At 38.8% G+C, this 25,755-nt stretch overlaps 1 protein-coding gene across 1 annotated transcript; it reads left to right on the top strand.

Moving 5' to 3' along the window:
* Positions 1 to 2,341: 2,341 nt before the first annotated feature.
* ccnb1 (cyclin B1) lies at positions 2,342 to 21,914 on the top strand. Its single transcript, XM_061876923.1, has 9 exons — positions 2,342 to 2,500; positions 2,664 to 2,780; positions 9,341 to 9,430; positions 9,495 to 9,683; positions 16,350 to 16,502; positions 16,575 to 16,817; positions 16,884 to 17,024; positions 21,480 to 21,590; positions 21,652 to 21,914. The coding sequence occupies exons 1-9, from the start codon at positions 2,480 to 2,482 to the stop codon at positions 21,754 to 21,756; spliced, it is 1,170 nt and encodes a 389-aa protein (XP_061732907.1). The 5' UTR covers positions 2,342 to 2,479; the 3' UTR covers positions 21,757 to 21,914.
* The last annotated feature ends 3,841 nt before the right edge of the window (positions 21,915 to 25,755 follow it).

The following is a 25,755-nucleotide window of genomic DNA, read 5'->3' as shown; positions in this document are numbered from 1 at the left end:
GGGCCATTCAAGAACAGTCAGAGTTGTTCCGAAGCCACTCCTTTGTCATTTTAGCTGTGTGCTTAGGGTCATTGTCTTGTTGGAAGGTGAACCGTCGGCCCAGTCTGAGGTCCATAGCACTCTGGAAAAGGTTTTCATCCATGATATCCCTGTACTTGGCCTCATTCATCTTTCCTTCAATTGCAACCAGTCGTCCTGTCCCTGCAGCTGCAAAACACCCCCACATCATGATGGTCCCACCACCACACTTGACTGTAGGGATGGTGTTGGGCAGGTGATGAGCGGTGCCTGGTTTTCTCCACACATACCACTTAGAATTAAGGCCAAAAAGTTCTATCTTTGTCTCATCAGACCAGAGAATCTTATTTATCAGAGTCTGGGAGTCCATGTGTTTTTTGGCAAATGCTATGCGGGCAAATTCTATGTGTCTTACTCTGAGGAGAGGCCTCCGTCGGGCCACTCTGCCATAAAGCCCTGACTGCTGGAGGGCTGCAGTGATGGTTGACTTTTTTGAACTTTCTCCCATCTCCTCACTGCACCTCTGGAGTTCAGCCACTGTGATCATCGGGTTCTTCTTTTCCTCTCTCACCAAGGCTCTCCTCCCCCGATTGCTCAGTTTGGTTGAACGGCCAGCTCTTGGAAGAGTTCTCGTCATCCCATACGTCTTCCATTTAAGGGATTATGGAGGCCACTGTGCTCTTGGGAACTTTAAGTGCAGCAGAATTTTTTTTTTTTTGTATCCATGGCCAGATCTGTGCCTTGCCACAATTCTGTCTCTGAGCTCTTCAGGCAGTTCCTTCGACCTGATGATTCTCATCTGCTCTGACATGCACTGTGAGCTGTAAGGTCTTATATAGACAGGTGTGTGCCTTCCTTAATCAAGTCCAATCATTAGAATTAAACACAGCTGGACTCCAATGAAGGTGTAGAACCATCTCATGGATGATCAGAAGAAATGGACAGTACCTGAGGTAAATATACATGTGTCACAGCAAAGGGTCTGAATACTTAAGTCCATGTGATATTTCAGTTTTTCCTATTTAATAAATCTGTAAAAATGTCTACAATTCTATGTTTTTCTGTCCATATGGGGTGCTGTGTGTACATTAAAAGGAAAAAAATGAACTTAAATGATTTTAGCACATGGCTACAATTGCGGGGTACACCCTGGACAAGTCGCCACCTCATATATATATATATATATATATATAGCATTCTATTTTTGTTACTTTATTGAGTTTACAACCCCCTGGAGCTTTTTTTTTTTTTTTTTTACTGTTTCTGTACTTGTTTTGATTATTATTATTTCTTGATTGTATGTAAATATTACATATTATAAATAAAGGTTAATAAAATAAAAAAATAAAAAAGGACAGCCAATAGCGATGGCAATACTGAACGGCGAATTTAGTGTGTGAATGTGAGTGTGAATGTTGTCTGTCTATCTGTGTTGGCCCTGCGATGAGGTGGCGACTTGTCCAGGGTGTACCCTGCCTTCCGCCCGATTGTAGCTGAGATAGGCGCCAGCGCCCCCCGCGACCCCAAAAGGGAATAAGCGGTAGAAAATGGATGGATGGATATATATATATATATATATATATATATATATATATATATATATATATATATATCCATCCATTTGAAAAAAAAGTACAAAACAGAATGCTATATATATATATATATATATATATATATATATATATATATAGCATTCTGTTTTGTACTTTTTTTTTTCTTACTGTTTCTGTACTTGTTTTGATTATTATTATTTCTTGATTGTATGTAAATATTACATATTATAAATAAAGGTTAATAAAATAAAAAAATAAAAAAGGACAGCCAATAGCGATGGCAATACTGAACGGCCAATTTAGTGTGGGAATGTGAGTGTGAATGTTGTCTATCTGTGTTGGCCCTGCGATGAGGTGGCGACTTGTCCAGGGTGTACCCTGCCTTCCGCCCGATTGTAGCTGAGATAGGCGCCAGCGCCCCCCGCGACCCCGAAAGGGAATAAGCGGTAGAAATGGATGGATGGATGGAATACTGAACGGACCATAGGACCTCATATAATTGTAAATGTCTCAACTGATACTTCATTGTCAACGTTTAATCATATGCTATCAATACACATTTTTTCAAGTGTCCTTGTTTTAACCAAATGAAATAGTCCGCAACCGAATGCAGCATATTCGACCACGAAATGTTCTGAATCTATGCCCCTACTAGCCGAGCAAATATCACCGGAAACGGAAATAGACCGTTTTTTAAATTATGCACGTCACCCCAGGGCGGGGCTACTGGGAACGGACGTTAAGCAAATGCTCTCGGCCAATGAGAGTGTTCGATAGTTTGATTTAGCCAATCAGCTTTAAGCTTGCGAGGATTTAAACTAAGATACACCGTGTCGCTTTACAGCGTTGCCTCGTTCTTTCACAAACTCTGCGGGCTCGGGAGCGAACGACATTTTTAAGAAAATAAAATGGCCTTTCGTGGTACAAGAGTAAGTAATCAACATCATATGTATGCTGTTGTGTTGTTGACAGTGGTTTCATGTTTACGTCGCTGTATATGTAGTCTAATACTGCTGCTATGCCAGCCAGCAGCCATTTTAACAGTCCACTTATTTATGCGGTCTAACATTGTTTTATTTAATTTTGTTTCAGAACCGCATGGCCTCCACTAGGACTGACCTCGTTGGAAAGGCGTGTGGACCCACAAAGCCGCGAGCAGCACTTGGGGAAATTGGAAACGTCCAGGCTAGCAAAGAGACACAAAATAAGGTAACTTTTAATTAATTTTGAATAAATTATATCTAATTAATCAACGCAACAAAGGTGCGTTGGTCGTTTACAACTCTGTCTTAAAGCTGAATGAAAAATCCTGCGGCCATTTTAAGCAAAGAGGCTTCCACTCAGTTGGAAACTACTGTATGCTAGGGCTGGGCGATATTGCCTTTTTTAAATTTAGCGATTATTTTAAGCCATATCGCGATATACAAAATATTTTACAAAATTTTGCCATGGCCTTGAATGAACTCTTGATGCATATAATCACAGCAGCGACCCCAAAAGGGAATAAGCGGTAAAAAATGGATGGATGGATGATAAATGGGTTGATTGATACTTTTTATTAGTAGATTGCACAGTACAGTACATATTCCGTACAATTGACCACCAAATGGTAACACCCGAATAAGTTTTTCAACTTGTTTAAGTCGGGGTCCACGTTAATCAATTCATGGTACAAATATATACTATAAACATAATACAGTCATCACACAAGTTAATCATCATAGTATGTACATTGAATTATTTACAATCCGGGGGGTGGGATGAGGAGCTTTGGTTGATATCAGAACTTCGGTCATCAACAATTGCATCAACAGAGAAATGTGGACATTGAAACAGTGTAGGTCTTACAGTAGGATATGTACAGCCAGCAGAGAACATAGTGAGTTCACATAGCATAAGAACAAGTATATACATTAGAAGTACATTTGAGCCATTCACACACACATTCACACACTCTACATTAAAACATTCTTCTTCATACTGCATTCATATATGCTATTTTAAAGGCCTACTGAAATGAGATTTTTGCTGAAAGGATTTTGTAGAGAACATCGACGAAGTTCGCAACTTTTGGTCGCTAATAAAAAAAGGCTTTCCTGTACCGGAAGTAGCAGAAGATGTGCGTGTGTCGTCACGGGTTGTAGGGCTCCTCACATTCTCACATTGTTTATAATCATAGCCACCAGCAGCAAGAGCGATTCGGACCGAGAAAGCGAGGATGAAAGATTTGTGGATGAGGAAAGTTAGAGTGAAGCACTAGGGGGGAAAAAAAGGTGACGGCAGTGGGAGAGATTCAGGTGTTAGACACATTTACAAGGATAATTCTGGAAAATTCCATATCTGCTTATTGTGTTACTAGTGTTTTAGTGAGATTATAAAGTCATACCTGAAAGTCGGAGGGGTGTGGTGACCGCCAGTGTCTCTGATTGGAGACATGGAGGAGCAAAGAAAGTTGCAACTGCCCCTTTGACAGCTGCAGGAGGACGCAAGCTTTGCTCATGTCTCCGGTAAAAGCCGACTTATTACAATTTTCTCACCGAAACTTGCCGGTTGACATGTGGTAGAGAAACATGTTTGCTTGACCGCTCTGTTCCATATTAAAGCTTCACAACAAAGAAACACAGGCTGTGTTTTGGTGTTAAAAGCAACTGCAATCCACTGTTTTCCACCGACAGCATTCTTCTTTATAGTCTCCATTATTAATTGAAGAAATTGCAGAAGATTCAGTGACACAGATGTCCATAATACTGTGTAATTATGCGATTAAGGCAGACTACTTTTAGCCGTCAGTGCTGCTGGGATAAAATGTCCGCTACAACCAATAACGTCAACATAAGCGTCATCATTCCGCAATGTTTTCAACGGGAAATTTAAATTTGCAATTTAGTAAACTAAAGAGGCTGTATTGGCATGTGTTGCAATGTTAATATTTCATCATTGATATATAAACTATCAGATTGTGTGGTCGGTAGTAGTGGGTTTCAGTAGGCCTTTAAGTGTCAAATAGAAATGAGCTGCATAATAGGAAATCAAATAGTAATCGTCCTTCACTATGTGGTAGGTTACTACGGACGTTATTAAATTCTCTTCATTCTCTAGCGAGTGACTTTTTCAAATGCAGTAGCAGTAATGCTACTTTTTATAGCAACGCTTTTGCCCCACACTTCACAAATTACGGTTGTCTGTTCAACATATTCCCACTTGAAGCCGAACCACCGCCAGACGATGGACACCTTGCTGTTTTTATTGGGAATAAACTTTTCCGTCATTTGTTACCAGTTTCGCACATTTCTCTCGTTTTACGACTCGAACGGCTACGTTAGCATCACAGCTAACGTGACCCAGTCTGCTACCTCTGCTGGGCGAGGACGTATACGTATATGACGTGATGTGTGTAAGTTTGTGCACCTGCTTGTCTGTGAGAAGGAGGGACAGGAAAGAGTGAAAAGAGCCTGAATGCCTGCAGTTAAAAGCAACTGCGTGAGAACATATACTCTAATATTGCGATATAATCATTTTCTATATCGCACAGAGACAAACCCGCAACATATCGTGTATATATCGCCCAGCCCTACTGCATGCTACATTTTAGTTGTCGAACATTGGATACATACTTGTTTTTTAAGTGAGATTAGATTAGATAGTACTTTATTTATTCCGTCAGGAGAGTTCCTTCAGGAAAATTACAATTTTCAGCACAATCCCATTCAGGATCAAACCTTACAGGGAGACAGAACAGGATCGCTGACTGGTCTGCCGGCTTCCAGCGCCCCTTACAACGTATGTACAGTTGTGGTCAAAAGTTTATACACACACACACACGGAAATAACAAAATGTCATGGCTGTCTTAGGCTTACAATTTTTCACTGCAATAAAGCGCTTTTGGTAGCCATCCACAAGCTTGTAGTTGAATTTTTGACCACGCCTCTTGACAAAATTGGTGCAGTTCAGCGATATGTTTTTCAGACATTGACTTGTTTCTTCAGCATTGTCCACATGTTTAAAGTCAGGACTTTCTGAAAGGCCGTTCTAAAACCTTAATTCTAACCTGATTTAGCCATTCCTTTAGCACTTTTAATGTGTGTTAGGAGTCATTGTTCTGTTGGAACACCCAACTGCGCCCAAGTCTCAACCTCCAGGCTGATGATTTTAGGTTGTCCTGAAGAATTTGGAGGTAATCCTCCCTTTTCACTGTCCTGTTTACGCTCTGTATAGCACCAGTTTCATTGGCAGAAAAACAGGCCCGCAGCATAATACTGCTACCACCACCATGCTTGATGGTAGGTATGGTGTTCCCGGGATTAACAAGTCATTCAAAAGTCAATAAACCCACATCAGCAATTAAAACATCTTGTGGTACTGTCAAACTTTTCACATGTCAAAGAAACATGGAGAAATAAAATATTTGGACTCAGAATTTGTAGACTTACACATTAGACTTAGACAAACTTTAATGTTCCACAAGGGAAATAGTTCCACACAGTAGCTCAGTTACAAATGATGGAAAAGAATGTGGGATTTAAAATATTAACTATGAACGATAAAACACTGAATATTGTACAATCAACCGAAACACATAGTGAAATATGAACGCGAAGGATACAAAAAACCCATCTATAATCTGATCTCTCAGTGACCATAGTAACTAGTATATCATGCAAATTCCAAGCATTGAATGACTTAGTATTGTGCAAGACTAACAGTCATTAGATAACATCACTGCACATCATAATGGCAGCTACACTTTCCATCTTAAACATCTAAAACAATTACCGTATTTCCTTGAATTGCCGCAGAGCATATAGTATGCGCCTGCCTTGAATTACTGCCGGGTCAAACTCTCTTCGCATAATAATTAGCGCATGCTTAGTATTACCGCCTGGTCAAACTCGTGACGTCATGAGTGACACTTCCCCTGTCGTCATTTTCAAAATGAAGGAGGCTGATTTCAATACCGGTAATTTGAAATCTCATAAGGGGAAGAAAATTTAGAGCTATTCAGTAGGATTTAAGGTCCAATCTTACATCACACTCATATTTTTACTGCATGCCTTTGGTAAGTGCCGGAGTGAGAAGAGGTTTTAAAATTAGCGCATGCTTACTTTTACTGCATGCCTTTGGTAAGCGCAGGAGTGAGAAGAGGTTTTAAATTAGCGCCCGGCCGGCAATTCAAGGAAATACGGTATTTGGGAACATCCGGCGGGCCAGATTGAAAAGCTCAACGGGCCACATGCGGCCCCCAGGCCTTAATTTGCCTAGGTCTGGTATAGATATATACTGATATTATGATAGCAACCGATTGACGCCATATAGCCTCTCGTAGTCTGTGGATTAAAGTAGAAATAGCGGGCATTTCGTTGCCGACATAGTCCCCCAAGATGAAGTTTCTCTTTAAATATCGATCTTGAAAATAAACTATTCTAAAATTCATGCGGTCCCAAAGAGTATCCAATCACGGGACGCGTAAATGTCACATTCAACCTTAGGCCAGCTAAAAGGACTTACTGACAACTTGTGATCTGATTCGATTATCACAATTGTCTATCACTTATCCTGTTCACTTACAGTGCACAGATGCCTGTATTGATACTGAAGGCCCCGGGCATGGCAACATAGAGCTGAATTCTGATTGGATAGGAACTCTAACTTAAAAACAGAACTGGAAAGAGCATAATATGACAAGAGAATATGAATACCTTTAGATATTTAGGGAAAGTACATTTTAAAAATGCCTTCTCTTTATCATGATTTCTGTTTGTTAGGCCAGCAGAGAAGGCCTTGCTGTCCCTGATGGCACACCACTGCATTTACCTGTATATGTCCCTGTTCAGCAATGTTTTCTAGCGGTATTAAGATTCAGTATGTGCTGTTGAGCCTACGAATGATTTAACCATCTAGCTTAAAGGCCTACTGAAATGAAATGTTCTTATTTAAACGGGGATAGCAGGTCCGTTCTGTGTCATACTTGATCATTTCGCGATATTGCCATATTTTTGCTGAAAGGATTTAGTAGAGAACATCGACTATAAAGTTCGCAACTTTTGGTCGCTAATAAAGCCTTGCCTTTACCGGAAGTAGCAGACGATGTGCACGTGACGTCACCGGTGTGAGGGCTCCTCACATCTTCACATTATTTACAATCATAGCCTCCAGCAGCAAAAGCTATTTGGACCGGGAAAGCGACAATTTCCCCATTAATTTGAGCGAGGATGAAAGATTCGTGGATTAGTAAAGTTAGGGTGAGGGTGAGGTAGCGTTTCAGATGTATTTACAAGGATAATTCTGGAAAATCCCTTATCTGCTTATTGTGTTAATAGTATTTTAGTGAGATTAGATGAGTAAAGTCATACCTGAAATTCTGATGGCTGCGGTGAACGCCAGTGTCTGAGAGAAGCCGATGAGGAGCCAAGATCACAGCTGCCTTTTTGACAGCTACAGGAGAAGGTCCCACAATCCACTGACGTCTCCGGTAAGAGCCGACAATTTTCCCATCCAGAAATTAGCTGGTTGATGTCGAAACATGTTCGCTTGACCACTCTGTGTTAAAGCTTCAAAACAAAGTTATTTATAGTCTTCATTATTAATTGAAAAAATTGCAAAAGATTCAGCTACATAGATGTCCAAATTATGCGATGAAAAGAGACGACTTTTAGCCGTGAGTGGTGCTGGGCTAAAATGTCCCCTCCAACCAATAACGTCACAAACACATATCATCATTCCGCGACGTTTTCAACAAGAAACTCACCGGGAAATTTAAAATTTTAATTTAGTAAACTAACCCGGCCATATTGGCATGTGTTGCAATGTTAATATTTCATCATTGATCTATAAACTATCAGACTGCGTGGTCGGTAGTAGTGGGTTTCAGTAGGCCTTTAATACTATTAAGGATATTTTCTTGATGCTAACAAATATCACTAAAGACGCTGTAATGTGGTCATCCATGTCGAACAAAGCACTTGGCTTTCCTGCAAAACTTAGCTTTTAATTTCTGTAATAAAATCAACAAGGAAATATGGTGTATTGGACGAATAATCACTATTACTGGACTTAATATGACCATTTATTTGCACAACCTGGACCTTGTAGTTATATTTAGGCAATATAAAAAATAATGCAATCGATTGTCCTTTCTTTAGTTCTGCTACTAAAATAACTTGCATTACAGTTTATCATACAAATCAAATGTTCCCGCAAGCATTTTACAAAGTGATTGCTGCAAACACAAGCGGTCTGATTTTTGTATTTCACAAGATTATGAAAGTGATATTAAGAGCCATTTTCTTCCACGCACTTTCATTTTGTCTCTTACTTTTTTATGAGCCACTTCTTTCTGGACTATAGTAAAGCAAACGACCTCGAACATCGATGAACAGAAATACATTTTCTGATCAAACTCTACACTTGCTCTGCTTGACCATTGTGTGAATTGACCCGTGAAGAAGAAAAACAAAAGTGACGTCATATGAAGCCCTCTTGTTGTGTTTGTAGTGTTTTTTTTTTTTTGCATTAGAAGACAGGCTCTGAATGAGTTGTCCCTTACAGAGGACAAAATGCATTGCTGTGTCACATTGTCCACTAGGGTCAAATACTGCCAGTAATATACAGCAGGATTGGTTTGGCTTTTTCTGTTGGAGCACTTTCCTGGAAAATAATCCAAAATGTCTGTCATTTACCCCAAAAAAGGGAACTTGATGCTGTGAGTATGTCCCTTTTTTCTATTTTTAACTTGTTTCGTTCTAAAAATTTTGCTTATCTCCCTGTCCAGCCTTTAAAGGTCAAGGCTGTGAAGAAGGTCAAGGCTCCTGCTCCAAAGGAGAATGCTGCACCCAAACCAGCGAGTATTCCTGTGCCTCAGGTACGTCCCCCCAAGCATCAAATCTTTATTTACAGGCTTGACCCCACCTTTGCCTGGCTTGCAGGTTGTTCCTGAGTCTGTCTCTCCAACCCCGATGGAGACTTCAGGCTGTGAGCCCGCTGACCTGTGTCAAGCGTTTTCTGATGTTATTATTGAAACTGCTGTCCGGGACGTGGATGCAGACGACTGTAACAACCTAATGTGCTGCAGTGAATATGTGAAGGACATCTACAAGTACATGCGCCAGCTGGAGGTGAGGAACATTTTAAGACGGTGCTCACCAATATATTTGCATAAATGCTTGGGTTTGATCCAATATTGATATCTGTAAGTATAGGATTTGTGATAATTTCTGTTACTGCTGCCAGTTAACATCTAAATGTCCTCCCAATAAGCACACGGTGAATTTATAAAGGAATTTATAAAAGGTAAACATGGTAGGTTATTGCTGGGATGTTATTGACATCAATTCAGGCTCACGTCCCGCCCAATGAATACGCGCAGCCAAGCCCTACAATGCCCTATGCTTGGGTTTTATGCTGTACTAATCGTTCAAATGTAAAAAGGATAAATGTTTCTTCAGAGTTGCCCGAGAGGTAATTAAAAATGGAGACTGAAACATTTTACAAAAGTAACTCACACTCTAGTCCAAGGGAGTAGAATCGACAATTGCGTGAGTTTGCAGTAATCTCTTTGTTAAAGGGGAACATTATCACCAGACCTATGCAAGCGTCAATATATACCTTGATGGTGCAGAAAAAAGACCATATATTTTTTTTAACCGATTTCCGAACTCTAAATGGGTGAATTTTGGCACATTAAACTCCTTTCTGTTTATCGCTCTGGAGGGGATGACGTCAGAATGTGACGTCGCCGAGGTAATACACCCGCCATTTTCATTTTCAACCCATTGTAAACATTGGGTATCAGCTCTGTTATTTTCCGTTTTTTCGACTATTTTTTGGAACCTTGGAGACATCATGCCTCGTCGGTGTTTTGTCAGAGGGTGTAACAACACTAACAGGGAGGGATTCAAGTTGCACCACTGGCCCGAAGATGCGAACGTGTCTGCCGCCAGACCCCCGCTGAATGTACCAAAGTGGCTCCACATTTTACCGGCGATGACAGACATGGCACAGAGATGTATGGATAACCGGCAGATGCATTTGCAATGATAAATTCAACGAAATCACAAAAGGGAGTTTTGTTGATGTTTACTTATTTGCTAATCAGACATATTTGGTCACGGCGTGACTGCCAGTTAATCGATGCTAACATGCTATTTACCGGCGGTGCTAAAGCAGACATGGCACAGAGATGTATCGATAACCTGCAGATGTATTTGTAACGATAAAGTCCCAGTAATCACAAAGGTGAGTTTTGTTGATGTTGACTGCCAGCTAATCAATGCTAACATGCTATTTACCGGCGGTGCTAAAGCAGAGATGTATGGATAACCTGCTGATGCATTTGCAACTATATTACGTTTCCTTCCACCCACGTTTAATGCGAAAAAAACACTTACCAATCGACGGATTTAAGTTGCTCCAGTGTCACAAGATGCGAAAGTCCTGATCGTTTGGTCCGCACATTTTACCGGCGATGTTAACGCAGCTATTCGGGCGTCCTATGGCTATGAATAGCACCAATAGCTATTCGCTCAATAGCTTCAGTTTCTTTAATACTTTCATACTCCAACCATCCGTTTCAATACATGCGTAATCTGTTGAATCGCTTAAACCGCTGAAATCCGAGTCTGAATCCGAGCTGATGTCGCTATATCTTGCTGTGCTATTCGCCATTGTTTACATTGGCAGCACTGTATGACGTCACAGGGAAATGGATAGTGGCATCACAAATAGCGAAAATCAAGCACTTTAAAGCTTTTTTTTAGGGATATTCGGAGACCGGTAAAATTTTGAAAACTTCAAAAAATACAACATGCCACTGGGAACTGATTTTTATAGTTTTTAACCCTTTTGAAATTGTGATAATGTTCCCCTTTAAAAGGGGACATTATCACAATTTCTGAAGGGTTAAAACCAATAAAAATCATTTCCCAGTGGCTTATTTTATTTTTCAAAGTTTTTCTCAAAATTTTAGCCATCACGCAATATCCCGAAAAACTGCTTCAAAGTGCCTGATTTACACCATAGCTAGATCCACCCGTCTATTGTCCAGTGAAGCCACCATAAACAAACATGGCGGATAGCACAAAGGTATAGCATAGTAGCCCGGATTCAGACTGATTTCAGCACCGTAAGCGATTCAACAGATTACGCATGTATTGAAACGGATGGTTGGAGTGTGGAGACAGGTACAGAAGCTTTTGAGCAATATGACAACAGACAGCTGCACGGGAGGAAGCGTGGACGAATTCGGCGATCGCCTTCTAACCAACGATTGGTATGTGTTTGTTTGGCATTTAATGTGGGTGGAGGGAAAGGTTGGATGCAAATATAGCTACAAATGAGGCATAATGGTGCACTATGTACATACAGCTGGCCTAAATAGCATGTTAGCATCGATTAGCTTGCAGTCATGCCGTAACCAAATATGTTTGATTAGCACACTCCACATAAGTCAATAACGTCAACAAAACTACTTTTGTGATTTTGTTGACTTTATCGTTGGAAATGCATCTGCTTTGAGTGTCGCAGGATATCCACACATTCTTTCCATCTCTGTCGTAGTAGCATAGCTGTCGTCGGTAAAATGTGCGAAACAAACGGGACTTTCGCATCTTTTGGCCACTGGTGCAACTTTAATCCGTCTCTGTTCGTGTTACACCCTCCGACAACACACCGAGGCATGATGTCTCCAAGGTGCGGGAAAACAGTCGAAAAAACGGAAAATAACCAGAGCTGATTTGACTTGGTGCGTCTAATAAGATTGAGAAATTGGCAAATTGCTTTTAAAGGTTTGTATGGTATACTTAAAGTTTATTTGTATTAAACATTTGCTACAAGTGGTGAGACAAGCATCTACTTGGTGACTCTTTAAAGTAAATGTGAGCATAACCTAAAAGGGTTAAGCTTTTACCGAAGGCAGCAGTCGTAAATGGAACTTTCAGCACATAATGTTGACATCTAGTTATATTTTGATAAAGATGGGGGTGGGTGGATCACTACTCAGACGGCGCGTGCAACAGCAACAAACATCGGTAGATGTGAAGTTAAGTCATGAAACGCAACCATACCGAGCAAAAATGATGCATATTTATCAAGGAAAAACTATCACGGTCCTTGACCCAGTCTCCCACAAATGCTTTTTCAAGTTTTACTCTGTTTTGTTATTTAGAATGAGGTCTGGAGCACAAGTGTCTGAGAACACTACAGACCTATTTCCTTTATCACTGGACAAATCTTTTTGTTGAAGTATAGGGATCTTTCATTGCAAAGTTAGATATTGTATTTTTGCTCTTATCTACTTTTCGCATCAATATTTAAATAAGCCTCTTTTGTACTCTAAGCTTGTTGTTCACTGCTGTTTTCAACTTCCGGGAGGAAGTCACGTGTCGGAATACAAGTAATAGGCTACTAGGAACTAATAGCTACACAATTTAGTATGTGTAATAAGTGTCCTTAATTGAACACAATTGCAGTCTAAAACAAACCATTTATCAATATAAACAGGTAACAAATCCAATCAATGTATTTATAGTGCGTGCTGTTGACAGTTTAGCAATAGAACCACAAAATCAAACTACCGGTAGTTTGATTTTGATGAGATATTGTTAGTTTCTCTTTTTACATCGTTTGGTCAAAACAAAGTTAATAGTACACTAAAAAAACATAATGTGTAGGCTTTTACCCTGAAATATGTATTTCTTTTAATTTGTAAACGTTAAACCAATAACAAGAAATAAAAATCGTTCATATACAGATATTACCCTTTGTGCCAAACTACCGAAATATGAATAGGCTCGGCCACTACATCATAACATACATTATTGGGGGTGTGGGAAAAAATCGATTCAAATTTTAATCTCGATTCTCACGTTGTGCGATTCAGAATCAATTCTCATTTTTAAAAAATTGATTTTTTTAATTTTTTTTATCAATCCAACAAACCACTACACAGCAATACCATAATGCAATCAATGTCAAAACCAAACCTGACCCAGCAACACTCAGAACTGCAATTGAGAGAAGACAGAAACACGACACAGAACAAACCAAAAGTAGTGAAACAAAAATGAATATTATCAACAGTATTATAATTTCAGCATAGCAGTGATTTAAAAATCCCTCTGACATTATCATTAAACATTTATTTAAAAAAAAAAAAGTGTCACAGTGCCTTACACTTGCATGGCATCTCATAAGCTTAACACTGTCCAATATTTTCACAAAGATAAAATAAGTCATATTTTTGGTTGTTTAATAGTGAAAACAAATTTACATTAAAAGCGCTTTGAGTACCTTGAAGGTAGAAAAGCGCTATACAAGTACAACCAATTGATTTATTATTGCAATCAGTTGATAAAACATTGTTCTTTAAAATTTATAAAAGCTTTTTACAAAAATCTATTACTCTGCTTCAATATAGGCAGACTGGGGTAGATCCTGCTGAAATCCTATGCATTGAATGAATAGAGAATCATTTTGAATCGGGAAAAAAATTGTTTTTGAATCGAACCGTGTTGAATAGGAAAAAAATATTTTAAATCGAATCGTGACCCCAAGAATCGACATATCGAATGGTGGGACACCCAAAGATTCGCAGCCCTAATTGTTATCCTATCAATTATTATTCTACTTGATGTCTGCTGTAATGCGCTTCCATCTACATGTCTTGAGATTAACTAAGCACTTATTTATTCTGTTCCTAGCTTAGCAAATGGCATGTAATTTTATCTACAGTAAGGCAAACTAGACTGTCGTAACTATAGTGTCACTGCATTAATTGGCTACTTAATGGGAACGCTGGCTTACTTTTCATTTCACAGCCAAGTCTTTGATGCTTTGCCAACCAGGTTTTTGTCGCAAGTTGCTTTTTGTGCTGGAAGGGGAAAAAAAAAAGTACTTCACTTGGGCAAAGGAGATTGGAAGACTCACACGGCGTGAAGTTAGATGTTATTGTTGGTAGTGATGTCAAAAGATTTAGGCTATTATACAGTGGCTTGAACAAGAAATGAATTATCTTAAAGTACCCTTTTCTTCACTTTCCCTCCTTTTGCCAGTGTCAACTCCTTTTTAGATGCGTGACCAGCTAACATGCGATTTTAGATGTATTTTTTTCACAAAATAAAGCAATGCCAAATGTTTTGGATAGTTAAACAGTTTTTTTTTTTTTTAAACTTTGTGTAGGCATTAGTAGGTAAATAGACTATATAAGGTATATCCATTCATGAAATGTATGACTTAAATTTGTTTTCATGTAAAAAGGGTTTCACTAAACCTATTTTGAATATGTAGTGGCATTTGCATGTAGGAGAAACCCTGATCAAGAATTTGGCTGAAATGGTTGGCCATACTCTATACACAACTCTGAGCTTTGTGAGTTTACTGCCATCCACTGCTTACTGTATTTCCTTCAATTGCTGCCGGGGCGCTAATTTAAAACTTCTTCTCACCAAAAGCATGCAGTAAAAATTTGAGTGTGTAAGTATACCATCATGAAAAGCACATTTAATAAAAAAAAAAACGTTATGTTCTTAGCTTATAAATTAAATCCATGCCAGCTCCTTCTGATCAAAAGCATCTAACTTGTTTATGGAAGTCTTCCTTAACTATCTTCAGTTTTAAAAGTCTCGATGGAGATCTTTTTTTTATTACCTCATGCTTCGTTTGAAAGTCTAGTTTAGAAAACTATCATACCGGTGCTATCAGTTAGCTCGGCTCCTCAAGTGCAGGGGCGACGACAGAATTATCCTGACAAACCCCCCTGCCGTTCTGCTCCGTGGGTGATTTCTTTATCCCACCACTGCCACCAGGAAGTGTTATTGTATAAATAATACACTGGGTATTTAGGACAGGAACATGCTTTATTTCAGCCCGGTTGTTTATATAGCCAGCATAAGTGTTACATCCTAAAATGTCCGTCGCTCATTGTCACTTCTTCTGCGGCCGAGTAGTCTCAAGAAGGATCACTAGCGCCCTCTACCACCAGGAAGCGGGAGTCATTTAATGTGTCATATTTGACAGACGCAGCTATGGTATTGTGACGGTCTCAAGCCGTCGTCTTGCCGGTTCCCAGGACCACCAAGGAAGGACATGGCTTGAGCAATTTGACTTTATTTTTCAATAAAACCTCAGTCCAGGTCGTTCTTCCGCTCCTCTTCTCAGCTCGCTCGCCATCTCCTCGCCGCATTCTTGGGCTATGCTCCGGCGTGGCCTGCCTGTCTGATTGTCTGCTCCACAGGTATATTAATAAAACATACCTGCTTACTGTTCTTTTTAGTATACCGGTATTAAATAGCTTGGACCTTAAATCCTACTGAATAGCTCTTAATCTTCTTCCCTTTATGCAATTTCAAATTACCGGTATTGAAATCAGCCTCCTCCATTTTGAAAATGATGACAGGGGAAGTGTCACCCATGACGTCACGAGTTTGACCCGGTGGTAATACTAAGCATGCGCTAATTATTTTGCGACGCAAGTTTGACCCAGCAGTAATTCAAGGCAGGCGCATACTGTATGCCTGGCGGCAATTCAAGGAAATACGATAGGTACGTAAGTCAGTGTAAAACAATAGAATTTTTGTTAAAATCCTGCGCTATTTGAGGTTAATTTTACAATAATTTTTTTATATATAAATAAAAGTTTAATTGAAATAATTGTGGGAAAAAGTCAATATTTTGCTACTTTCAGAAAGAAATGGTTATTCAACTGCCAAAATAACAAAGCACTTAATCATGAAGGAATGGGGGATAAAAATGGTTGGCGGTTGAAAGACTGACAAGTTTCTTCTTAGGCTGACCAGAATGTTCGAGCTGCTTACCTCCAAGGCCAGGAGGTGACCGGTAACATGCGTGCGATACTTGTGGACTGGTTGGTCCAAGTCAACCTAAAGTTTCGCCTGCTGCAGGAGACCATGTACATGACTGTGGCAATAATTGACCGTTTTCTTCAGGCAAGTACTTTTTTGCTTTTATTGCTCATCACCAGTAAGGTCTTTTGAATGAAATGCTTTGACCACCCACAGGAACAGCCGGTCGTCAAGAAGAAGCTGCAACTGGTCGGAGTCACAGCCATGTTCCTCGCATCCAAGTACGAGGAAATGTACCCGCCGGAGATCTCCGACTTTGCCTTTGTGACTGACAGGGCGTACACCACTGCTCAGATCCGAGAGATGGAGATGACCATTCTGCGGGTGCTCAAATTCCAGCTGGGTCGCCCTCTTCCTCTGCACTTCCTCCGAAGAGCCTCAAAGATTTATGAAGTTTGTAGCAGAATATTCACCTGCATGACTTCTGCTGTGCTCCCACATTAACACTTCTGTCTTCAGGTAACTGCAGAGCAACACACGCTGGCCAAATACTTGCTGGAGCTGACCATGGTGGATTATGAAATGGTTCACTTGCCACCTTCACTGGTGGCGTGTAGTGCGTTGGCGCTAACACTGAAGCTAATGGACGCCGGAGAATGGGTGAGCGCTAAACTCGTAATTGACAGTTTGTGTGATTGTTGCTGTGGTTACAAGGCTGCTAGAGGGTGCCAACTTTCAAACATGATGCAAGCATTTTATTCTGCCCTCTTTGAAGGGGCAGACACTTTTTGCACAGTCATTGCAATGCAGGCAACTTCTTGGGGTGGCTGGTGAGGTTTGTGTTGAAGACTGTTTGTAGGGTACTTTCCTCCTGCATGAACACAATTTAGCCTGTAAGCTCACTGGAAGTTTGTTAAAGGGGAAAATTATCACAATTTTTGAAGGGTTAAAACCCATAAAAATCAGCTCCCAGTTGCTTGCTTTATTTTTCGAAGTTTTTCACACAATTTTACCCATCACACAATATCCCGAAAAACTGCTTCAAAGTGCCTGACTTTAACCGTTGTTATATCCACCCGTCCATTATCCTGTGACGTCACAGCGTGATCACACAGAAACAAACATGGCGGATAGCACAGAAAGGTATAGCGATATTAGCTCAGATTCAGACTCAGATTTCAGCGCCGTAAGCAATTCAATAGATTAGGCATGTATTGAAACTGATGGAGAGTGGAGGCAGGTAGCGAAAACAAAATTGAAGAAGAAACTGAAGTTATTGAGCAATATCACGACACAGCGGCACGGAAGGAAGCGAGGACGAATTCCAAGATCGCCTTCCAAGCAACGATTGGTATGTTTGTTTGGCATTAAATGTGGGTGGAGGGAAAGGCTGGATGCAAATAAGGCATAATGATCCAATATGTACATACAGCTAGCCTAAATAGTGTGTTAGCATCGATTAGCTTGCAGTCATGCCGTGACCAAATGTGTCCATCACACTCCACATAAGTCAATAACATCAACAAAACTCACCTTTTGTAAATTCATGCACAACCTTATAAGATTGGTGGACGAAATGAGACAGAAAAAGAAGTGGCATAAATCACGTCTTAGCCAACATATCCAGGGGGTTTACCTCGCTCGTCTGCGGGAAGAGACTGCCGTCGTCCCTGAATAGCTCACGCTCGGGCAGATTCAGTGGTGGTCTATTTTCCAATATTGCAGTTTTTGTTGACTTTATTGTTGGAAATGCATCTACTTTGAGTGTCTCGGGATATCCACGAGGCATGATGTCTCCAAAGTACGGGAAAACAGTAAAAAAAAACGGAAAATAACAGAGCTGATTTGACTTGATGTGTGTAAGATTGAGAAAATGGCAGATTGCTTCATGTTGTGACGTCACAGGTGAAAGGTCATCGATTGGCAGGCTATCACTTGAAAGGCATTTAAGTCGCCAAATTCACCCTTTGAGGGTTCGGAAATAGGTTAAAACATATGTTCTTTTTTCTGCAACATCAAGGTAGATATTGACGCTTATATAGGTCTGGTGATAATGTTCCCATTTAAACAAGGTCATAGACCATATTGGACAATGTAGTTTACATACTATGTCCTCTTCCATTTATTACAAGTAATAAAACATAAACGCCCTACTTGCCTATCAAGGAGGAAATTGGCAAGTTTGGCGTCAGATGAGAAAAATCATCTTTCAAAGGCATCCCCGATAAAATCCAAATTATGTTCCTGGCTTTGAGATGAATAGGTTGAGAATCGTAACGACACCTTAGATTTACTAAGGTCTGACATGTTTAGTAACTTTACCTGTGGCAGTAGCTGGGCAAAGCTGCCAGTGCAAAACTGGAAACCTGGATGTGACACACTCTGGCTTTCTAATCGGTCAAACAGTAGAGATTGTGGGGCTGTAAATCTAATTTTGAAATGAGCTTATCCAGCTGAACTACGGTTATCGAGGTATTCGAACATAACATGATTTAATTGCTTTGACATATCAGGGCCATTAAATGACTTGACATGACATTCTTATATATGGCTCATAAGTTTAAGCATAATCATTTTGTTAATGTATCAATAAGTGCATTATCCTTGTGCAAGGTACTTTTTCAACCATTTTTTGTTTCCGTAGTGAAACTGGATTTGGCGCATCGCGCTATTGTGAAGGGTGTGTTGTGCTGTTCTCAGCTTGAGTAAAGCAGCGACTCACTTGGAGGGAGGGGGGACTACTGTTACATGGATGATTTTGTCACAACACAAGCAAATGGTTTGCTCTTGACACGTAGATTAGTCTGTTTGAATTACCGTCCCGATATTCAATATCATGCGTGTCGGTAATGAATGCAATTTGACGCATTACTTTCCCAACAAGTTTCTTCTCCCAACAAACCTGATATTTTGCGTTTATCAGAGGATTCTGTTTTAAGTTAAAGTACCAATGATTGTCACACACTAGGTGTGGTGAAATGTGTCCTCTGCATTTGACCCATCTCCTTGTGAACCCCCCTGGGAGGTGAGGGGAGCAGTGGGCAGCAGCGGTGCTGTGCCCGGGAATCATTTGTGGTCATTTAACCCCCAATTCCAACCCTTGATGTTGAGTGCCAGGCAGGAAGGTAATAGGTCACATTTATATAGTCTTTGGTATGACTCGTCCGGGGTTTGAACTCCCAACCTACCGATCTCAGGGCGGACATTCTAACCACTAGGCCAATGAAACAAGCTTATTGGTGTGTCAAGTGCAGGGGTCGGCAACCTTTACCACTCAAACAGCCATTTTAACCCATTTCACAAAATAAAACAATGGGAGCCACAAAACACTCTTGAAATTTAAAATGAAATAACACTGCATACAGGTTTTTTTTATTTTATTTTCTTTCCCGCTCTGTGCTATGTATAAGCCAGGGGTCTCAGACATGCGGCCCGCACCTTTTTAAGGAAAATTTAATGTTAGTGCGACCCGCAAGTTTTATGAGTGACGCTTGACGCCGTCACCCGAATTTCAGAGAAAATAATACCTGTATATCAAATGTCTGCTGAATTTCACCCCTCAACCATAATAAGGTCATGATATGATGGCACTGCCTTTAGTGCCCTCTACAACCTCAACAAACTGCTTCCCAGCCCAGTCTCATGTATGTGGCTTCTGCAGACGCACGCAAGAGACTGCAAGCAGTACTTGTTCAACAGCCATACAGGTCACACTGAAGGTGCCTGTTTAAACAACTTTAACACTCTTACTAATATGCGCCACAATGTGAACCCACACCAAACAAGAATGACAAACAAATTTCGTGAGAACATCCGCACCGTAACCCAACATCAACACAACAGAACAAATACCCAGAATCCCATGCATCCCTGATTGTTCCGGGCTACATTATACACCCGCGCTACTACCAACCGCAGGCACCAGGTAGCCCGCTGGCCTGTTCTAAACATAGCTCAAATAGCAGCACTTACCAGTGAGCTGCCTCTATTTTTTCAATTTTATTTATTTACTAGCAAGCTGGTCTTGCTTTGCTTGACATTTTTAATTCTGAGACAAAACTCAAATTGAATTTGAAAATATTTTAAAGACTTGGTCTTCACTTGTGTAAATAAATTCACTTATTTTTTTACCTTGCCTCATTATAACTTTCAGAGACAATTTTTGAGAAATACAACCTTAAAAATGATTTTAGGATTTTTAAACACATACTTTTTTTACCTTTTTAAATTCCTTCCTCTTCCCTGACAATTTAAATCAATGTTCAAGTAATTTTTTTACTAGATTTTTTAATTCTTCATTTTAGCTTCTGTTTTTTCGACGAAGAATATTTGTGAAATATTTCTTCAAACTTATGATTTAAAATTCAAAAAAATTATTCTGGCAAATCTAGAAAATCTCTAGAATCAAATTTAAATCTGACTTCAATCTTTGGAATTTCTTTTAAATTTTTTGTTCTGGAAAATCTAGAAGAAATAATGATTTGTCTGTTAGAAATATAGCTTGGTCCAATTTGTTATATATTATAACAAAGTGCAGATTGAATTTTAACCTATTTAAAACATGTCTTCAAAATTCTAAAATTAATCCTAATCAGAAGAAATGACTAATGCTCTATAAATTCTTTTTTTAAATTTTTCAAAAAGATTCGAATTAGTTAGTTTTTATCAATTTTTTTCCGGTTGAATTTTAAAGTCGAAATTGAAAAACTGTTTCAAAATTGAATTTTCATTATTTTCCTGTTTTCTCCTCTTTCTAAACCGTTCAGTTTTTTTTCATCATTTACTCTCTACAAAAAACCTTCCGTAAAAGGGAAAAAAATGTTCGACAGAATGACACAAATACCTATTTTTTTTATATATATAGATTTATTAATTAAAGGTAAATTGAGCAAATTGGCTATTTCTGGCAATTTTATTTAAGTGTATCAAACTGGTAGCCTGTCGCATTAATCATTACCCAAGAAGTAGCTCTTGGTTTCAAAAAGGTTGGTGACCCCTGGTCTAGACTAACGTTTCAGATACATTGTCACACGGTTTATTTTCATCTTGTTGGACTTTAATCAAATGACACTCCTAAGTGGATAAGTATTTTTATATATTTTTTTCAATTGTCAGGATGTGACGCTCCAGCACCACATGGATTACAGCAGTGACACTTTGATGCCCGTCATGGCTCACATTGCCAAGAATATTGTGAAGGTCAATGAAGGGAAAACCAAACATTTGGTAAGAAGTTGAGTTTAGTTATTTGACTTATTTGAGACTTACATTTGTGCTGTGACTGCAGGCTGTCAAAGGAAAGTATTCAACCTCGAAGCAGATGAGGATTGCGCTGATTCCGCAGCTCAAGTCGTCGTTGGTAAAAGAACTTTCAATGCAGCTCACACAATGAGCACATTTTTGTTGCTCATCTTGTACAAAACTGTCCAATGTTTTTAATATTTGTAGATTTTTAAAGCTTTTATTGCAACTTTTTAAACATGTGACTTTAATCTTCCTTGCAAACTTGTAGTCTGTGGTGAAAATTAAACTTTTTTTTTTTTCTCTCAAGGTCTTAATCATATCAACCATTGCATCATTTGTATTATGCTTTTCATTTGTATATGGTTTTGTACACAACGTAAACTTTCTTACCTCTAGAGGGTGCCATTGGAGTAAGTTTGGATGGTGAATGTTGATGCATGTCAGTCTTCTGCCTGCAGAGTGCTTTTCATGACATTGTGAAGAAATAAGAAGACAGTGGGCTGTACTTTTTTTTTTTTTTTTTTTAAAGTTATAAATCCTTGCATTACTAGTATTGCCAGTAATGGTTTTTGTGCCTTTAAAATTTTTAACCCACTTATTAAAAGAACTCTAACTTTTATATATATAAAAAAGCAAAATACTCTGAGTGCTGCTTGGGTGTTTCTCTAGTGCTTTTCAGTAAGGATCCAAGTGAAACTTAGAAGAAATCTGAGGTACTAAAAGGGTTAAGGATTAAAACTTAGCGGTGAATATCTTTCGCTACAGTTAAAATACTTCAATGCCATCAGTTTTAAATATGCTTCAGTGGATATATTGCTCAAATTACATTTGATAATGTCTGCATGTGTTTGTCAGAAGTAAATAAAGCCGCATCCCATCCTTTAAAACACAGGTATCAAACTCAAGGCAATGGGGCCAGATCCGTTTATATGGCCCACAAAAGCCTGGGGGGGAAAAAAAGGTTTTTGTTTTCTTTATTTTCTAACTAAAGGTGTTTTTATTTTTATATTTTTATTTTTTTCCCTAGTTTGACAGGGGTAAGTTGTCCGATATTGCAACATATGTTTAACTTTTTTGGTCGAACCCCAAATACTTTTATATCTACTTATGATTTTGAAGCAAGTTATCCCATTAAATTTTACACTATAAATTTTTATTTTTTTTTACAGCAGACTACTGTAAGTAGGAAAAAACAAGTTGTTTTTACAGTAAAATTGTTGACTGAGCTGTTTTTTTTTCCTAACCTGTAAAATCATGGTTTATTTTATGTTACTAAATTTTATGATAAACTGGCGGCAGTTGCCAAAATATTTAGCTGGTACTTTTTTATTTACAGTAGTATGTTGTAAAAATAAAAACACCATATTTTACAGCAAGTCTGGCAACTAAGCTGCTGTTTGTTTTCTGTAAATACTGGTTAAAAAAAAAAAAAAATGTTTTTTCATTTTTTGCTTTAAGGAAAAAAAAAGTGAAATATTTGAATTCATAGTTGCAAGCAGCCCGTTAACGGCAGCTATGACTGTGGTGTGGCTCTCAATGAAAACAAGTTTGACACCCCTGCTCTAAAAGTATCAATAATATATATATATATATATATATATAAAATGTACACAAGTGATATTAAACCAAATTATTTTGGGGGTTGAATTTCCAGAAAACTCAAGACTAGGCTTTCATTTTAATATTTATCCTGTAAAACTCCGTAAGTAGTATACATTTGATATTAGTCGAGTTAGTCAGTGAGTGCTCTGCTCTTTCTAAGAATGTTTTGCAAAAATCCTCAAAGACAGCACTTTGTGTTAAGAATTTTCTGCAAAAATGCAAGTTTTGTTCAGCTGGGTACTGTGACTTTAAAAAAAAAAATTAAAAAAATTTTTAGAACACAATGGAGTTGATGACTGTGTTCCTTGTATTTATCACTTCAGTTGTGATATCAGGGTACCAGTCGAGCTCCATCTGTCCCACCGTTCCCTTGGGGACGCCCCAGAAAGCCTTTATTGGGATGACCACCTGCTGTGGTCAGCAGATCATTTCCCAAAGGGTTATGGGTAGTAGGTTGAATGCAGTGTTTAGGAGACATTTTAATGTATGGACTTTGTCTGAACATTGAACAAAATGTTATTTATAAAACACAAGAGCTTTTTGATGAAACTGCAGGTAATCAAAGCAAATCATGAAAGTATTGACTAAGTGTACACTAAAAGTTGACCGAGATTTTACAGCATTTAAAATTTTTGTCAGTAAAATAGCAAACTTTACATTACAATTGACTAAAAATACACGACCATTATTTCATCACAAAATAATAATTGACCCTACAGATGTCAAAAAATTACTGTTAATTCAAACATTCGTCCTTTAAGGGCTTTTTTAGACTAAACTGCACACTTTCTATCCATCATCGTCCGCTTATCAGAGGTTGGGTTGTGGGGGCAGCAGCCTAAGCAGGGAAGTGTAGACTTCCCTATCCCCAACTACCTTGTCCTGCTCCTCCTGGGGGATGTTTATTTTGAACATGAGTCACAATATGATACAACATACATACATTTTCTACCGCTTGTCCTTTTCGGTCTTGTGGGGGGTGCTGGAGCCTCTCAGCTGTATTCAGGTGGTAGTCAGGGCACAAGTCGCCACCTCATCGCAGAGCCAATACTGATAGAATGTTGTTCCTAAACAATTTGTTTACAGTGTTGACCTTCGCCCCATCCTTGTTTGTGAATGACTGAGCATTTCATGGAAGCTGCTTTTAAACCCAATAATGGCATCCACCTGTTCCCCTGTGGGATGTTCCAAATAAGTGTTTGATGAGCATTCCTCAACTTTCTCAGTCTTTTTACCACTTGTGCCAGCTTTTTTTTTTTTAACCTGTTTTAGGCATTAACTTCCATGCATACAATCTAATTTTTCTTTGCATCCCTGAAAAGAAAGAAAAATCAAAGCATATTTAATCATACTCCTTTTCCAACTATTGACATATTTCCACTTCCTGTTCTCATTTTGTAACGATTGACATCAATGGAATACAACACTTCTCTAATAGGTGGCAGTATGCTGTCAAAAAGTAGTTTTAACAGTAAAATTACATCTGAGAAGCAACAGCATATAGTTGTAAACTGCAATTAATTGCTTTAATATTTTACATTAAATCATTGCAAATGTTAATGCAATATTTTGTGACTATAAAATGATTAGTGCAGATTAACATTAGATGAATTAATGTGTTTGATTTCAGTTATAATAGACGCTTTAGGGTGATAATTTGAAGATTCAAGCATATACTTAATTTTGTCCCATTTTAACCCTAGACCAGGGGTCGGGAACCTGTTTGGTTGAGAGAGCCATGGAAGCAAAATATTTTAAAATGTATTTCCGTGAGAGCTATATAATGTTTTTTAAACATTGAATACAACTAAAAGTGTGCATTTTTATGTAAAACCAACATTAGGGTATAACACGTATGTTTTTCCTTTTAATAACATTTTTATTCTGAAGCTAACTAATAATGAATAAAATACTTCTTACCATTCTTGACTTCTTGAACAGGTGCGGTAGAACAGTCTTTTTCAACCACTGTGCCGTGAGATACAGTCTGGTGTGCCGTGGGAGATTATCTAATGTCACCTATATGGGTTAAAAATATTTTTTGCAAACCAGTAATTAGTCTGAAAATGATGTCGTCGGTGCTGTTTAGAGCTAATTGCTTTGTAGATGTCGGAAACAGCGGGAGGCAGGGTGCAGGTAAAAAAATGGTGTCTAATGCATAAGCCAACAATAAACAACGGGTGAGTGCCCCTAAAAAAAGGCATTAAAGCTTAGGGAAGGCTATGCAGAGCAAAACTAAAAATGAACTGGTTACAAAGTAAACAAAAACACAGAATGCTGGACTACAGCAAAGACTTACGGTGGAGCAAAGACAATGTACATCCGAACATGACAATCGACAATGTCTTCACAAAGAAGGATAAAAACAACCTGAAATATTCTTGATTGCTAAAACAAAGTAGATGCGGGAAGTAGCGCTCAAAGGAAGACATGAAACTGCTACAGGAAAATACCAAAAAAAGAGAAAAAGTAACCAAAATAGGAGCACAGGACAAGAACTAAAACACTACACACAGAAAAACAGCGAACAACTCATAAGTCACGG

Source organism: Nerophis ophidion, linkage group LG17, assembly GCF_033978795.1.
Source record: "Nerophis ophidion isolate RoL-2023_Sa linkage group LG17, RoL_Noph_v1.0, whole genome shotgun sequence".
In the NCBI taxonomy this organism is placed as follows: domain Eukaryota; kingdom Metazoa; phylum Chordata; class Actinopteri; order Syngnathiformes; family Syngnathidae; genus Nerophis; species Nerophis ophidion.
This window is presented reverse-complemented; position numbering and strand designations above follow the sequence as displayed.

What these genes read in the sequence shown, in the direction of transcription:
- ccnb1 (XM_061876923.1), top strand. Translation starts at nt 2,480, where the DNA reads ATGGCCTTTCGTGGTACAAGA. An exon ending in GCAAAGAGACACAAAATAAG is followed by an intron (nt 2,781 to 9,340) that starts GTAACTTTTAAT and finishes CTCCCTGTCCAG; the next exon opens with CCTTTAAAGGTCAAGGCTGT. An exon ending in TAATGGACGCCGGAGAATGG is followed by an intron (nt 17,025 to 21,479) that starts GTGAGCGCTAAA and finishes TTCAATTGTCAG; the next exon opens with GATGTGACGCTCCAGCACCA.